The following is a 17,436-nucleotide window of genomic DNA, read 5'->3' as shown; positions in this document are numbered from 1 at the left end:
AGGTAATGTTTGTGTCTCACCTGAGAGACAGGTTTTCGGTTGCCAACGTAATATCGTATTAGAGCAGGAATGCTGTCAAAACTTTCTCGCTCCAAGCGAAACTCAATCCTTGAATAGGCTTCGTTCAACATCACAACCTAGGGGATGCATAGTAAAGGAAGTTTGTAATATTTTACTTTATGCTACATTATTGAGAGCATTATTACTGTAAAAACAACAAAGATATTTTTTGTCGGGGTGAATGCTTACTCATGATGGAAAATCTCATCTCTGACCACTTTTTTGGAGGTTTAGTGATTGATCAGGTCCAAAAATGAAATGAATTAAAACAAAAGTGAAATGTAAAAACAACAAAATAAATGTAATCCAAAGAAAGTACTCCAGGTGCATGCAGTTTTATCCAATATAAAAAACAAACAATAAAATAAAAACAGGCTCATGCCTGAGTTGTTTCAACGTGTGAATAGGCAATAAGATGTGAAAATGACAAAAACAGAAAATAAAATGAAATGCTGTACTAATGTTCCATCATTGTTCGCATATTTTCATTAATAACTAAAAATGATTTATCTTACCTTTTTGGTAATTTTAAAATGCTGGGCTGTATTTCGCCATTGACATGTCAGAACGTAACTTCCAGGACTGGACAACGAATCACGAATCAGGAAATCTCCATCTCGCTGGACCAAGTTTTCGCCAACCTAGGACGATACAGACGTACGCACATCCTAGGTTATACATTGTACATGACAAGAAGTGCTCGACACTAAACTTTGTACTAGCAACAGCAGCGGTAGTAGTGCAAGCAACATTTTCAGTTGATCGCACCACAGCACATGATTTGGTCGCGGTACAGCATGACCTCGTATGAAGCTTGACACTAACTCGAGATATAAGATCCTTGCAAAATAATATTACTTTGAAGAAGAAGTTTGTCCGCAACAAGCACAAACACACCAAACCTGTCAATTACACAAAAGTTAAAAAAAACAAAGGTCTTATTGTTGTTTGATCATTTGTTTTACTCAGAGCGTCTTAAAGTGAAGGCTCCTAACTCTTCCCTTTGGAAAACCACATAATTTTGAGCACTGCATATGTATACCACCACCATTTAAAAGTATTGTTCATGAATATTGACATTATTTTAAAAATTATGTACAAGCAAAACCAAGCAATTTACCTATTTGAAATAATAGTCCCACATAGAACATGGAAAAACCATTACTCCTGCAAATATTGCACTTAGCTAAGTGCAGATAGATGATAGATAGATAGATAGATAGATAGATAGATAGATAGATAGATAGATAGATAGATAGATGATAGATAGATAGATAGATAGATAGAGAGATAGATAGATAGATAGATGATAGATAGATAGATAGATAGATAGATAGATAGATAGATAGATAGATAGATAGATAGATAGATAGATCGATAGATAGATAGATGATAGATAGATAGATAGATAGATAGATAGATAGATAGATAGATAGAGGGAGGGAGCAAAATCCAATTCTTTATTACCATTTTTTTTACCGTACAACAATTCATGCTGTTTAAACTATTACCTTTTCACTTGTCTACATCATTTCCTAAGAAAACAATTTTTGTTGTCATTCCAAAATGAACAGCTTTAAGCTGTTGATGTTCCTCTTTAAACTTACAGTTAACATTTTGTTTTTAATTTTCTCCCCTTACTGTACTGAGGTTGAAATGAAGTGTGAACACAAAACCAATGTATGTACCTTGGCAAACCATTACACTAAGAGCAATTATATTTTTATTTTGTTTTATCATTATGACCAGCTCCCTGACCTCAAGAATAACTGCTACAGTATGCGGCAGTTATTATTGCTTATTTCATCAATAATAATAATCAATGAAAAAAAAACACTGCATAACATGGTGGACAAAACCCTTTAGATTTTAACAGCCAAACTCAGTGTAACAGAGACAGCTTTTAAAAAGAACCATATGATTCAAATTACATTAATCCTCACTGGAGCTCGAGACTTTAATGAAACAGCTGTTACATAATATCTCTAATAGTTGTTTGGTTTAACCCAAAAGAAGCAGATAATAACAAGTGAAATGTAGTGTTAATGTAAGAACCTGTCCTGTATATATACAGACATGTACAACAAAGATCTGTTGATTTAATATAGGAACCAAAGCCTCTAATCTATCTGTACCCTCAAAGCTTCTGATTTACGAAGAGCCCAAAGAGCAGGCACTAAATTTGTGTTCGCTCATTCACTCTAACAGATTTGAAAAGAGAGTTTTGCACTTTAGGTAAAGTAGGCCAGGAGGTTTCCACTATTGCGCATTTGCGAGCAGCATGAGTGCAAAATAAAGTTTAAAATTATAGAATAGGAATTGTTTATAAAAAATGTAATCACAGATTACTCGGTTCATTCATTCATCTTCTAGCGCTTATTCGAGGTCGGGTGCAGGGACAGTAGCTTTAACAGGGATGCACTGACTTCCCTTTCCCCGGGCACTTCATCAAGTTCTTCCGGGGGGGGATCCCGACCCCGAGGCGTTCCCAGGCCAGCCGAGAGACGCAGACTCTCCAGCGTGACCTGGGTCGTCCATACTGAGTATTGTCACATTGCTCAGTTATTGAACAGAAATGTTTTTTTCCTTTAATATACCAGAAAGCCAGCAACCACATAAAAGCCACATTATGTCTGATTTAAATGATCTGCCTGGCAGTTGATTGTACCTCTCCATCATTTACAACTCGAGACAGCACACCTGATAAAGAGCATCTGAGAGAGGCCAGAACCGATTAGGACTTTGGGCCAAAATGACTCAGATGCAATTCACTGTCCAGTGTTGCTGTTGTTGTGTTTTTACTACATTTCTTAGTAGCATGCTGTTTTCATCATCAAATAACTTTTGAGGAGTAAAGCTCATTTCATGATCATCTAGCGATAGCATAATAACTTTCAGAGAAGCTATATTTCCACAGGAAGTTGTAAACAGGCATCTCATCCGTTTGACGGAACATTACCGACCAATTCACCTATCTGCCGACTCTACAGTTCCCGCAAACAGCCGCACTCACAATCAAACCTCGGGGCAATGGATAGGTTTCCAATTACGTCACCACAGTCCTTAGACCAATCGGATAAATTAACTGCAGGAATAATTGTGATCATAATTATCATACATCAGCTTCCAATAAAGGAATGCTTTGCTCTGCTCTAGATAACGTGGCAACCTCCTAGCAGGAGATAGCAAGAACAAAAACGTCTAATCATCAGAACTGTTAGAGCTGCTACCTGTTAAAGAAATGAAATGTATTCTTCCACACATGCACACGCACGTGAACAAACATGTACACCTTGTTTCCAACAGTTTTGCTTGCCGTCTCCTTTTTGTAACATCCATGTTAATAAGGGGCGTCTAAAAAAAAAACTAAATAAATAGAAGTGCTGAGGAGAGGATAATCAGAGAGTGCAGTGGTGAATTGTATGAGACAGTTCCACTCCTCTCTCCTCGCGAGACTTGAACTGGTGTCTTTGCTTCCTTAGCAAACCTCCTTTTTTGTCCTGTTTAATGAATGTCTGATTGATGAACCTGATATTTACTTGGTCCTTCGAGCCAGATCTCAAGATACCTGAGATTTCCAGGGGCTGAGTCGACGTCCAGGAAAAGACCGTGGCCACGGCACTTGAGACCCTTTCCGGGACTGGGCCTCGACTTTGCGTCTGGAGGCTGAGGGTTGACGAGAAGCCGAAGGAAGTAAAGGCATCTCTGGTGAGTAGTAAGCTCCCACACTCATGAGGAATGAGTGAATGCGTGTCTGAGTGACTGCGGCAGAACCAAACCTCGAGAATACTAGTCCCTATCGAGAAGACTAATTAGTTTATAAAACTGAGAACAGGGCAAGGTGTGTCCTGTAAGTGAGCTCCGTGAAATGTGTGCATGTGTCAAAGTGTGAGTGGAGGTTCGCTACCTCATTTGAACAGGAAAGTGAGTGACAACTGTTTGAGGATGCAGAGGTAAGAATTCTCCGCCACTTGTGGTAGAAGCTTGAGAATTACCTCAAACAGAACGTAATTGTCACCCTGTTCAGGTGGAAGTCAGTATAGTCACCCCGAGTGAACCACTGACTCCAACAGAGGAAAAACAAATAGCAAAATAGTTGATAAATATCAAAATAGTTGAAACAAATATCTGGAAAAAAATTAATGTGTAAGGACAAGAAGTTTGTAGAAAGCAAATGTCCTACTAAAACAAAACATCTAAATTTGTGGATAACACAATATGACTTTGCTGGCCAGCTCAACATACACACAAAAAATATATATAGTTAACCTGCAGGATATAATTAGAGAAACACACACACACAAACTAATGCTCCCAAAATACAACTTTTTAATTTGCCCCATACATTTGTTGGGAAGAGATGGCTTTCTGAAACTAGAACTGGGGTTAATTCCCTCTCTGACAGGAAATATAGAAGTAAAAAGAAAAAAGGAATTACTGGGAGGACAGTCAAATATCTTACAAAATAGGAATCCAGCACTCTATTATTACACCTTAGATATTCCAAACAAACGTCCCACAAGAACAGGAGATTTTTTTGCTGTTAACAGCTCGAGACATGATTGAACAACCACAAAATGACGTAGGAAGTGACTCATTGCATGTGACTTTGTAGTATAAGATACTGTAAACGTACAACAGCCCACACCGGACAAAATCATGATTATCTGTACTCAGATGGTATATCAGTCGTGGTGACAGGAACAAGACTGACTGACAAATTAATGCATTACACAACACCACCACACACCTTATTGCACAAACAAACTTAACAGGAGTGGAAGAGTTTGGGGCAATTTGTATTGGTAGCACAAAATGTTCCTGATTGGACAGCAAAAGAACCAGATTTGTATTGTGACGACTTAACTGTATAGACAATATCTTATTGTACAGTCTTAAACAATCTGAGACCAGATGCTGCGGTATTCACGGTGGTATCACAATCTACACAGACAATACTGGAAAAATAGAGGAATAGCGACAACTACAGGGAACACAGTGACACATACAGAGCTACTACAAAATTTGCTCATATCAGTTCAATTAACAAAAGAAATAGCCATATGTAAATGTGCAGTACACATATCAAATACAGAGAAAGTATCATTAGGAAATGGATTTACAGATAAAATAGAAAAGAACTACCTGCTAAAACCTTAATGGGATTAGCTGACAATCCAACAAATGAAGACATACTTTCAGATGATGTCTTAAACAAAATGCAACAACAAGCTCACCAGCAGAACTAAAAATGTGGAAAAATAAAGGTGCTACATTACAAAATGGGAATTATGTCAGCACAGATACAAAAAAAAAAAAAATTCTAAAATTCTTGACGCAACCCTTCTGCATTTATTCAGAGAGAGAGCTGGAGCCAATTCCAGCTAACTTCGGGCAGCGGCAGACTACACCCCAAACTGGTCCCCAGCCAGTCACAGTGCAGATGTCAACACCATCACTGAGCGGGAATCGATCCCACGCTGCCTTCACTAAAAATGTCCCTCTGAGGGAAACCCGAACTACAACGTGGCCCACAAGAGAAATGAGTTTGACATCCCTGCACTACACCATCCAAAAAAAAAAAAAAAAAAATGTAACAAGTTACTGTGCTTTAATAAATTTATTACTGCCATTTGTCTATTCATCCTATGTCTGTTTATGAATTAACATCTACTGTACATGCAGTTTTACCCGAATACTGGCATAGACTGAGCAAGAGCTGAATGACAAAATAGCAGAAAGAAACACGTGGATACACCCTACACACTGTAAAAGGTCATCTCAGCTGAGTCACCCAAGGGTAAAGGTGAGCAAAATCCAGCATACGGTGGGTGCAGATTTATAGTATCTGAAAATACCTGAAGGCTGGTGAAGATTTAAAAGACACTTGACTCATTTAACTCGGTCGACATGACTTCAAAATGGCTAAATAATATGTTAGCATGTTGGGCTGCAACATTGACAGCCGTAATGATATTGATGATATATACAATAAGTATTTATATTGCTAACTTAACTCATTTGAGAAAAATGCGTATAAAAAAAATGGCATTCGCAGAGAGGTTTACGGAGGTAAGCGTGTGGCAGCAATACGCTTCCGTGTACAGAGGAGACAACTCCCTATCCTAAATTTTTTTCCAGTCATAGTTAACGAATGCAAGTTTGTGTAAAACCAGGGGTCATTTATTTAAATATTGGTATTTGTTTTGAAAAAAAAAACTGAGTCCATCACTATGTGGGATTTATTCTTGATTGAGAACAGATCCAGCAACTAAGTATCTGTATGCGTTCAGACTTTTAGACGGTTTCAAACCTTTCTGTGTAAATCTCAACAATTTAGTCACCAGGTACATATGTATATCCAGTTGTCCAAGTTAAGCGGAAGCAAATTAACAGTCCAATTTGTTATCGTCGAAAACATCAACTTCGGCATTAAATATGAATCCTCTATACCAAGTGTCTCTCATTTTTCCAAGTACCTTCATTTATTATCACGTTCTCAATGTTTAACAGTATCAGACAAAACTCTGGGTGTCGTGCTATAAGACATATTTTTCTTTCATCTCAATGGAATTACCTTGGCCCAACGCTTTGTTTGACCGGCAACATGGCGACGTAAACAAAAATCACGTGATTTTATGACGTAGGTGCACAAGCTCTATAGAGAGTGGACGAGGGTGTGAATAAAAGCAAGTGTGGATTTTAAAAGCAGTCTCACTGATTCCATTTATTCCAACATCTGTGAACATTTTGATCATAAGATTTGGATTTTCATCCACTGAGACATTGTACATCATGAATATAGTTAAATATTGATGAAAAACAAAATTACGTCCCTGCCTTTTGCAGATGATGAGATTCTAATGCATTCAAGAAGACACAATCCTCAGCTTTCACCAAGCCAAGTTTTGGCTGGAATGAAAATCAATATTACAGAATATTAGTGGGTGAGAAGATGCCAGAAGAATGGAGGAAATTTGTGATTGGTCCCATTTTTAAGAACAAAGGGGACTTCCAGAGCTGTGGCAACTATAGAGGAATAAAGTTGATGAGCCACACAATAAAGTTATGGGAAAGAGTAGTGGAGGTAGACTCAGGTCAGAAGTCAGTATCTGCGAACAACAGTATGATTTCATGCCTAGAAAGAGTACCACAGATGCATTATTTGCCTTGAGGATGCAAAAAAAAGAAAAAAATGCTAAAAGTACAGAGAAGGTCAGGAGGAGGATATTGGTAGAAGGGCGCTTAGGATGGAGCTGCCAGGTAAAAGAGAGAGAGGAAGACCAAAGAAAAGGTTGATAGATGTTGTGAGGGAAGAGATGAGGACAGTGGGTGTAAGAGAGGAAGATCCACGAGATAGGCTTGGATGGAAAAAGATGACATGCTGTGGCAACCCCTAACAGGACAAGCCGAAAGGAAAAGAAGAAGAAGATTGATGGCCAATTATGAAAATTGTTGCCAAACCATGTATAAAATGTCTGACAATTCTGTCGTGTTGCCTGGTGTGCAGCAGCCTTTTGACGTTCTGGTACTTACTCCAAAGAGAAGCTACCGTCAATATTCAAGAGGTCCAGTAGAAATATAAGGGCATAAGTATATTCAGGTATATCCTGAAGGTAATGCAACAATCACCAGCCATCATGACCTAGTCACCCCTCATCAAACAAGAGCTAACATAGCACGAGCTAGCAATTTTTTTTTTTGGGCAGCAGTACAATTAAACTATCCATGCGTGAAGAAAGGAAAAATGAGGAGCCAGATGACACTGAAAAGTCACTTTGGGGTATTTATGTTACTCAGAAGTATTATTTGTGCAACTTATTTTCCCTGCAAAGCCAAATTGTTGTTGTCGACTTGAATAGCTCATTGGACTTTTGATAACTTGAAAAAAAGTTCAATTAAATAACAAACAATGGCAGCTATAAAATATTGTGTTTACTACACTGTTCAGTTATGGTAAGAAGAAAGTGCTGCCATGGCTTTGAACATGATATTGATTATTTTTAAGAGGAATCAGACCAAAGATTTGAGTATGAACTGTTCATTTACACCCCAGTAGTAAAATTACAAAATTTTGGAATATTTTCTTTCTACCCAACTGAAGTACCTTTGATGTCATTTTAGCTACTTTTGTCTTTTGATTGCGAGCTGAGATTCAGCATGCCCAATGTAATTTATTGATTACATCCTCCCAGAATGGGTAAAATGAACTAACATTACGGCCCATTTGGTAAAGTAGATCAGTTTCCACATCTTTTTTTGTTTCAGCTATAAAGTTCGCACCGTTTAGTAAATCTGGCTCTGTGGTGGTGTTTTTTTATTGCAGGTCTAGTTCTGCAAGTTTGTGTCTGGATTCCTTTAGCAAAGGACAACTGACTGCTACATAGCCTCATAATGTTACCTGCCGAGGTATGGCACCGTGGTACCAAGCATGACTTCTTGGCTCTTCGCTGTTCATCTTCAGTTCTTCCTCCAGCTCTCTGCGAAGCTTCTCTGATGGATCGTCGAGGATGAACTGATCTTGGGAAAACTGTGAGGAAGAGAAAAAAAAGAGGATTCTTGAGAAAAAAGAAAATATGTATAATGGGCCTTGATATGACACTCTAGTGTTAAATACTTATGTTGAGTACGATGAAAAATTGTACTTCTCAGTTTTTATTTTTATTTTTTTACGGCTTTCAAAAAACTCATCGAAAGCTCACAATTCACATAGAAAACCCTTCAGTGATTCAAACAAAATGTTCTTGATTTTTTTTGTCAAATAACAAGTAATGAAAATTTAATCAACTTTACAACAACAACAATAATAGGGATGGCATGGTGGGCAACTGGTTAGAGCATCAGATTAAAATCTTTGAGGACTGGGGTTCAAATCCCAGCCCCGCCTGTGTGGAGTTTGCATGTTCTCCCTGTGCCTGCGTGGGTTTTCTCCAGGCACTCCGGCAGCCCTATGGGGGCACAAACCAGTGCAATCTGTAGGCCGGTCCCAAGCCCGGATAAATGCAGAGGGTTGCATCAGGAAGGGCATCCGGCGTAAAAACTGTGCCAAACAAATATGAGCGTTCATCTAAAGAATCCCATACCGGATCGGTCGTGGCCTGGGTTAACAACGCCCGCCCCCGGCACTGCTAACCTGCAGGGCGTCGGTGGAAATTGAGCTAGTGTGGGTCGAAGACAAAGAAGAGGAGGAAACCGGATCCATCGTCAGAAGAAAAAGAGGAATGCACAGAGCCTACAACTGAGTGTAGGGACTTTGAATGTTGGGACTATGACAGGAAAAGCTCAGGAGTTGGTTGACATGATGATTAGGAGAAAGGTTGATATTCTGTGCATCCAAGAGAGCAGGTGGAAAGGTAGTAAGGCTAGAAGTTTAGGAGCAGGGTTTAAATTATTCTACCACGAAGTAGATGGGAAGAGAAATGGAGTAGGGGTTATTTAAAAGGAAGAGCTGGCAAAGAATGTCTTGGAGGTGAAAAGAGTATCAGATCGAGTGATGAGACTAAAATTTGAAAGTGAGGGTGTTATGTATAATGTGGTTAGCGGCTATGCCCCACAGGTAGGATGTGACCTGGAGTTGAAAGAGAAATTCTGGAAGGAACTAGATGAAGTAGTTCTGAGCATCCCAGACAGAGAGAGAGTTGTGATTGGTGCAGATTGTAATGGACATATTGGTAAAGGAAACAGGGGCGATGAAGAAGTGATGGGTAAGTACGGCATCCAGGAAAGGAACTTTGAAGGGCAGATGGTGGTGGACTTTGCAAAAAGGATGGAGATGGCTGTAGTGAACACTTATTTCCAGAAGAGGGAGGAACATATAGTGACCTACAAGAGCGGAGGGAGAAACACGCAGGTGGATTATATTTTGTGCAGACGATGTAATCTGAAGGAGGTTACTGACTGTAAAGTAGTGGTAGGGGAAAGTGTAGCTCGACAGCATAGGATGGTGGTGTGTAGGATGACTCTGGTGGTGGGTAGGAAGATTAAGAAGACAAAGGTAGTGCAGAAAACCATGTGGTGGAAGCTGAGACAGGAAGATTGTTGTGTGGCCTTTCGAAAAGAGGTGAGACAGGCTCTCAATGGACAGCAGAAGCTCCCGGAAGACTGGACAACGACAGCCAAGGTAATCAGAGAGACAGGCAGGAGAGTACTTGGTGTGTCTTTTGGTAGGAAAGGGGAGAAGGAGACTTGGTGGTGGAACCCCAAAATACAGGGAGTCATACAAGGAAAGAGATTAGCGAAGAAGAAGTGGGATACTGAGAGGACTGAGGAGAGGCGAAAGGAGTACATCAAGATGCGAAGTAGGGCAAAGGTAGAGGTGGCAAAGGCTAAACAAGAGGCATATGAAGACATGTACACCAGGTTGGACACGAAAGAAGGAGAAAAGGATCTCTACAGGTTGGCCAGACAGAGGGATAGAGATGGGAAGGATGTGCAGCAGGAAGGGTGATTAAGGATAGAGATGGAAATGTGTTGACTGGTGCCGGTAGTGTACTAAATAGATGGAAAGAATACTTTGAGAAGTTGTTGAATGAAGAAAATGAGAGAGAAGGAAGAGTTGAAGAGGCAAGTGTGAAGGACCAGGAAGTGGCAACGATTACTAAAGGGGAAGTCAGAAAGGCACTACAAAGGATGAAAAATGGAAAGGCAGTTGGTCCTGATGACATACCGGTAGAGGTATGGAAGCAATTTGGAGAGATGGCTGTGGAGTTTTTGACCAACTTATTCAACAGAATATTAGCGGGCAAAAAGATGCCTGAAGAATGGAGGAAAAGTGTTCTAGTTCCCATTTTTAAGAACAAAGGTGATGTTCAGAGCTGTGGGAACTAGAGAGGAATAAAGTTGATGAGCCACACAATGAAGTTATGGGAAAGAGTAGTGGAGGCTAGACTCAGGACAGAAGTAAGTATCTGCAAGCAACAGTATGGTTTCATGCCTAGAAAGAGTACCACAGATTCATTATTTGCCTTGAGGATGCTAGTGGAAAAGTACAGAGAAGGTCAGAAGGAGCTACATTGTGTCTTTGTGGATCTAGAGAAAGCCTATGAGAGAGTACCAAGAGAGGAACTGTGGTACTGCATGCGTAAGTCTGGTGTGGCAGAGAAGTATGTTAAAATAGTACAGGACACGTATGATGGCAGCAGAACAATGGTGAGGTGTGCCTTAGGTGTGACAGAGGAATTTAAGGTGGAGGTGGGACTGCATTAGGGATCAGCTCTGAGCCCCTTCCTGTTTGCAGTGGTAATGGATAGGCTGACAGATGAAGTTAGACTGGAATCCCCTTGGACCATGATGTTCGCAGATGATATTGTGATATGCAGTGAAAGCAGGGAGCATGCAGAGGAACAATTAGAGAGATGGAGACATGGATTGGAAAGGAGAGGAATGAAGAAATGGCCGAAGTAAAACAGAATATATGTGCGTGAATGAGAGGGAATGAGGGGGAAGAGTGAGGCTACAGGGAGAAGAGATAGCGAGGGTGGAGGACTTCAAATATTTAGGGTCAGCAATCCAGAGCAATGGTGAGTGTGGTCAGGAAGTGAAGAAACGGGTCCAAGCAGGTTGGAACAGCTGGCGAAAGGTGTCTGGTGTGTTATGTGACAGACGAGTCTCTGCTAGGATGAAGGGCAAAGTTTACAAAACAGTGGTGAGGCCTGCCATGATGTACGGATTAGAGACGGTGGCACTGAAGAAACAACAGGAAGCAGAACTGGAGGTGGCAGAAATGAAGATGTTGAGGTTCTCGCTTGGAGTGACCAGGTTGGATAGGATTAAAAATGAGCTCATTAGAGGGACAGCCAAAGTTGGATGTTTTGGAGACATGATTCGAGAGAGCAGACTTTGATGGTTTGGACATGTTCAGAGGCGAGAGAGTGAGTATATTGGTAGAAGGATGCTGAGGATGGAGCTCCCAGGCAAAAGAGCGAAAGGAAGACCAAAGAGAAGGTTGATGGATGTGGTGAGGGAAGACATGAGGGGAATTGGGGTTCGGGAGGAAGATGCAGGAGATAGGCTAAGATGGAAAAAGATGACACGCTGTGGCGACCCCTAACGGGACAAGCCGAAAGGAAAAGAAGAAGAGTACTTGGGGAAATGAATTAAAAAAAAAATTCTAAAGTATAATACCTAATCCCAATCTAAAATATTATAGTTGTAAATTTTATTTTAACTAAATCAGATCAAAAATAATATGCAAGCATTAAGGTAACTAAAGATGTAAACAAATAGCAGGAGATGTGAGCAAACTAAGGCATATTTTATGGTTTTTCATTTGAAGGCTCCCATATTGTGACATATGAATCAAGTCCCAAGTCTTGAAAGTTTGTATAGAACAGTGACAAACAAAAAGGAGAGGGAAGAGCTGAACAAGATGCCAAATCAGCACGGCAGTCTGTACCACTACACACAAACACCCTGAACACACAATAAACACACGTGAAACATGTTTGTGCTTTATGGAGGGAGAAATTAGAACAATACTTTTCATAAGATTTAAACGTGCTATCAACCTCGCATTAAAATCTAATAACATTGCAAGGTTTATCATTCTCATACTAGGTTGGGGTTTGCGAGAACACTTACATGGTAGTTATGAGGTGGCAGCATAGTTTCACCCTCCTCCCTTTGTGAAAGAAGCTCTTCATCGCCAATCCACAAAATTGGTCTCACTCAGTCTGCAGCCTTCTCTCAAACACATATACAATGTTTTGAAGCTTCTGTCAGACAGTAGACCCAGGATCCCGCTCACATACACATACTCACACAAACACGCATGCACACACAGATCCACGCTTCCACATACGCCCACAAACACACACCCATTCACTGTTATCTTGGGGATTTTTTTTTTCTTCTTCCGGGGTTTGCACCCACCGCTTCCCAATGTAATGACATCAGGGTGATACCGCTCTCAGCGACTACGCGGATTTGTCCTACACACCATCAGCTGATGCACATATACACACTTGCATACACAAACACCTACAGTGCCTAAACAAAAACTCTTGGATTCTTTACAGTTTTCCTTGCAGTTATAACTTGTGGGATAAAGGGGGTTGTATTCATTGTGTTGTTGTCAAATTGGTAATATTGTAAATATTAAGATTTTAATCTGCCTTTTATGGTGTGTGTGTGTGTGTGTGTGTGTGTGTGTGTGTGCGTGTGCGTGTGTGCGTTTGTGTTGGCTGCAGGTCTGCAGAAGGGCCTTCATTTTGGCCCTCTCACTTTCCACAGTAATATAATTACTTAATATTCTGCTGTAGCTCTAAATGGAATCATACATCTCCCAACCAACCCCCCAACGCCTCACCCCACCCTATTATGGCAAGCAGGTAAAATAAGATGGTCGACGTTAAAAGCCCTTCATAAATTGCCCGTGTGCTGAGGCATACGTATTGAGGAGTGATATGGGACCATGTAGGAAACGTGTCCAGGAGTGGTTTGGTACAAGATATATTTCAAATCCAATCTACAAGTACACACATTTCAACCTTCACAGCCATCTTGATGTCATCCACATCTTCAAAAGGGGTACCCTTGACCACCCCCTTGAGGTTGGAAAAGGGGGAAAAGAACACATGGAGCCAGATTAGGAGAGTGAGGAAGTCACTCCGACACTGCAATGTTCTTCTTAGCCGGGAACTGTCAGATGCTATGAGCAGGTGCTTTGTCATGGTGAAGCAGTCACAAGTTGTTGTCTTTGTCTTGTTTCTTCTCACGGACTAAATGACGCAAACGCTGAAGGATCTCTTTGTTGACGTGCTGGTTGATAATCTGGCCTATATTGTCAGGGAAAACTACAAGTGTGTAGTTGGGATTTAGAATACATGCGTATACAGTGATGAAAATTAGTATTTGAACACCCTGCTATATTGCAAGTTCTTCCACTTGGAAATCATGGAGGTATCTGAAATTTTCATCGTTAGGTGGATGTCCACTCTAAGAGAGATAATCTAAAAATAAAAATAAAAAAATCACAATGTAGGATTTTTTTTAAAGAATTTATTTGTGTGATACAGGTGCAAATAAGTATTTGAACACCTATCTATCAGCTAGAATTCTGACCCTTAAAGACCTCTTAGTCCGCCTTTAAAAGTCCATGTACACTCCATATTATCTTGAAACAGATGTACCTGTGTGAGGTCGTTAGCTGCATAAAGACACCTGTCCACCCCATACAATCAGTAAGACTCAAACTTGTAACATGGCCAAGACCAAAGAGCTGTCCAAAGACACCAGAGACAAAATTGTACAACTCCACACGGCTGGAAAGGGCTACGGAGAAATTGCCAAGCAGCTTCGTGAAAAAAGGTCCACTGCTGGAGCAATCATTAGAAGAAACTAAACATGACAGTCAATCTCAATGGGAGTGGCGTCTCCATGATCCTTATAAAGGTAAGAAATCAGCCCAGGACTACAAGACAGGATTTGGTCAATGACCTGAAAAGAGCTGGGACCACCGTTTCCAAGGTGACTGTTGGTAATACACTAATACATCATGGTTTGAAATCATGCATGGCACGGAAGGTTCCCCTGCTTAAACCACCACATGAAGAGTTTGTTTTCAAAACAAGACATAGGCATTTTTTTCAGATTTATGAAACTCGCGCCAGAATTATCCAGTTCCGAATGGATAATTTTGGCGTGAGTTTCGTAAATCTGAAAAAAATGCCTATGTTTCGTTTTGAAAACAAACTCTTCACATGTAAAGGCCTGTCTTAAGGATACAGAGGAGTCATGGGAGAAAGTTTTGTGGTCAGATGAAATCAAAATGGAACTTTTTGGTCATAATTCCACTAACCGTGTTTGGAGGAAGACGAATGATGAGTTCCATCCCAAGAACACCATCCGTACTGTGAAGAATGGGGGTGGCAGCATCATGCTTTGGGGTGTTTTTCTGCACATAGGACAGGACGACTGCACTGTATTAAGGAGAGGATTACTGCAGCCGTGTATTGTGATATTTTGGGGAGCAACCTCTTTCCCTCAGTCAGTGCATTGAAGATGGGTCGTGGCTGGGTCTTTCAACATGACAATGACCCGAAGCACACAGCCAGGAAAACCAAGGAATGGCTCCGTAAGAAGCATATCAAGGTTCTGGAGTGGCCTAGCCAGTCTCCAGACCTAAATCCAATAGAAAATCTTTGGAGGGAGCTGAAACTCTGTGTTTCTCAATGACAGCCCAGAAAGCTGTCTGATCTAGAGAAGATATGTGTGGAGGTGTGGACCAAAATCCCTCCTGCAGTGTGTGCAAATCTGGTGAGCAACTACAGGAAACGTTTGACCTCTGTAATTGCAAACAAAGGCTACTGTACCAAATATTAACATTGGTTTTCTCAGGTGTTCAAATATTTATTTGCAATTGTATCACACAAATAAATTGTTAAAAAAAATGATACTTCTTCTTTATTTTCCTTTCGGCTTGTCCTGTTAGGGGTCACCACAGCGTGTCATCTTTTTCCATCTTAGCCTCCTAGTCTCCTGCATCTTACTCTCCAACCCCAACTGCCCTCATGTCTTCCCTCACCACATCCATAAACCTTCTCTTTGGTCTTCCTCTCACTCTTTTGCCTGGCAGCTCCATCCTCAGCTCCCTTCCACCAATATACTCTCTCTCTCTCGCCTCTGTACATGTCCAAACCATTGAAGTCTGCTCTCTCGAATTTTGTCTCCAAAACATCCAACTTTAGCTGTCCCTCTCATGAGCTCATTTCTAATCCTATCCAACCTGCTCACTCCGAGCGAGAACCTCAAAATCTTCATTTCTGCTACCTGCAGTTCTGCTTCCTGTTGTTTCTTCAGTACCACCGTCTCTAATCCATACATCATCACCACTGTTTTTTAAACTTTGGCCTTCATCCTAGCAGAGACTCTTCTGTGACATAACACACCAGACACTTTTCACCACCTGTTCCAACCTGCTTGGACCCGTTTCTTCACTTCCTTACCACACTCACCATTGCTCTGGATTGCTTACCCTAAATATTTGAAGTCCCCCACCCTCGCTATCTCTTCTCCCTGTAGCCTCACTCTTCCCCCTCCACCTTTCTCATTCACGCACATATATTCTGTTTTACTTTGGCTAATCTTCATTCCTCTCCTTTCCAGTGCATGTCTCAATCTTTATAATTGTTCCTCACAACATCATCTGTGAACATCATGGTCCAAGGGGATTCCAGTCTAACCTCATGTGCCAGCCTATCCATTACCACTGCAAACAGGAAGGGGCTCAGAGCTGATCCCTGATGCAGTCCCACCTCCACCTTAAATTCTTCTGTCACACCTAAGGCACACCTCACCATTGTTCTGCTGCCATCATACTACCTGTACTATTTTAAGATACATCTCTGCCACACCAGACTTACGCATGCAGTACCACAGTTCCTCTCTTGGTACTCTGTCATAGGCTTTCTCTAGATCCACAAAGACACAATGTAGCTCCTTCTGACCTTCTCTGTACATTTCCACTAGCATCCTCAAGGCAAATAATGCATTTGTGGTACTCTTTCTAGGCATGAAACCATACTGTTGCTCACAGATACTTAATTCTGTCCTGAGTCTAGCCTCCACTACTCTTTCCTATAACTTCATTGTGTGGCTCATCAACTTTATTCCTCTATAATTCCCACAGCTCTGAACATCACCTTTGTTCTTAAAATTGGGAACTAGAACACTTTTTAGTAAAAAAAAAATCATACATTATCCCATTATCATAGAATATCCCTCTCACAGTGGACATGCACCTAAGATGAAAATTTCAGACCCCTCCATGATTTCTAAGTGGAGAACTTGCAATATAGCAGTGTGTTCAAATACTTATTTTCTTCACTGTATATCTTTTCTGACATCAGTCCTGGAACTGATCTGACAGCGCATGTATGACATTGAGGGTGCCTCAATAAGCACCCTTGTGAAACTAAATCAAACCATTTGTCTGTCTTTCAGTCCCATTGTGACTTTTCTCTCTGTCCTTTCCTTCTGGATATTGTGTTGCAGTGCCTCTCTAAAGTTGTTAGTGTAGATCCCCTCGCCATGATTATCTGCATGAGCGCATGTAACAGGAGACTTAACTATCCTATTATGGCTGGTTTACAGCAAAACAACACAAAATTACATAATGAGCTTGAAGTCACAATGTTTTTACAATGTTGCGGGATGTTTTCTTGTTGATGGTTTCTTATGTGACACGAGGACACAAAGTACACAATAGTTTTAGAGAGAGGGAGAGCAAGAGAGCGAGACAGAGAGAGAGAAGTACAAGCAGTGGGGTGTTTTAGAAAATTGGAGAGTTATGCAAAAACAAAATGGTAGCATCGGAGTCCAAGGAAAACCCATTTAATTGTCGAGCTACTTAATGAAGCCTTATATTTCTTTTTTATT

General features: G+C 40.7%; 1 protein-coding gene across 5 annotated transcripts in view; it reads right to left on the bottom strand.

Moving 5' to 3' along the window:
• Positions 1-17,436, bottom strand: part of bcar3 (BCAR3 adaptor protein, NSP family member) — a 107,745-nt gene that overhangs the window by 12,651 nt on the left and 77,658 nt on the right. For all 5 annotated transcript variants that reach the window (XR_009795629.1, XM_061824281.1, XM_061824282.1 and 2 more), the window contains 3 exons: positions 8,462-8,590; positions 576-701; positions 21-137 (listed from right to left, as the gene is read on the bottom strand). Coding sequence is in view for 4 of the 5 variants with exons in the window: in XM_061824281.1 (XP_061680265.1) it covers positions 21-137; positions 576-701; positions 8,462-8,590 (372 nt within the window). In the remaining variant the exon portion in view is untranslated. The remainder of the gene's footprint in view (positions 1-20; positions 138-575; positions 702-8,461; positions 8,591-17,436) is intronic.

This window comes from Syngnathoides biaculeatus, chromosome 7 (genome assembly GCF_019802595.1).
Source record: "Syngnathoides biaculeatus isolate LvHL_M chromosome 7, ASM1980259v1, whole genome shotgun sequence".
Lineage (NCBI taxonomy): Eukaryota > Metazoa > Chordata > Actinopteri > Syngnathiformes > Syngnathidae > Syngnathoides > Syngnathoides biaculeatus.
The sequence above is the reverse complement of the archived record's forward strand: the minus strand, read 5'-3'. Positions and strand labels throughout refer to the sequence as shown.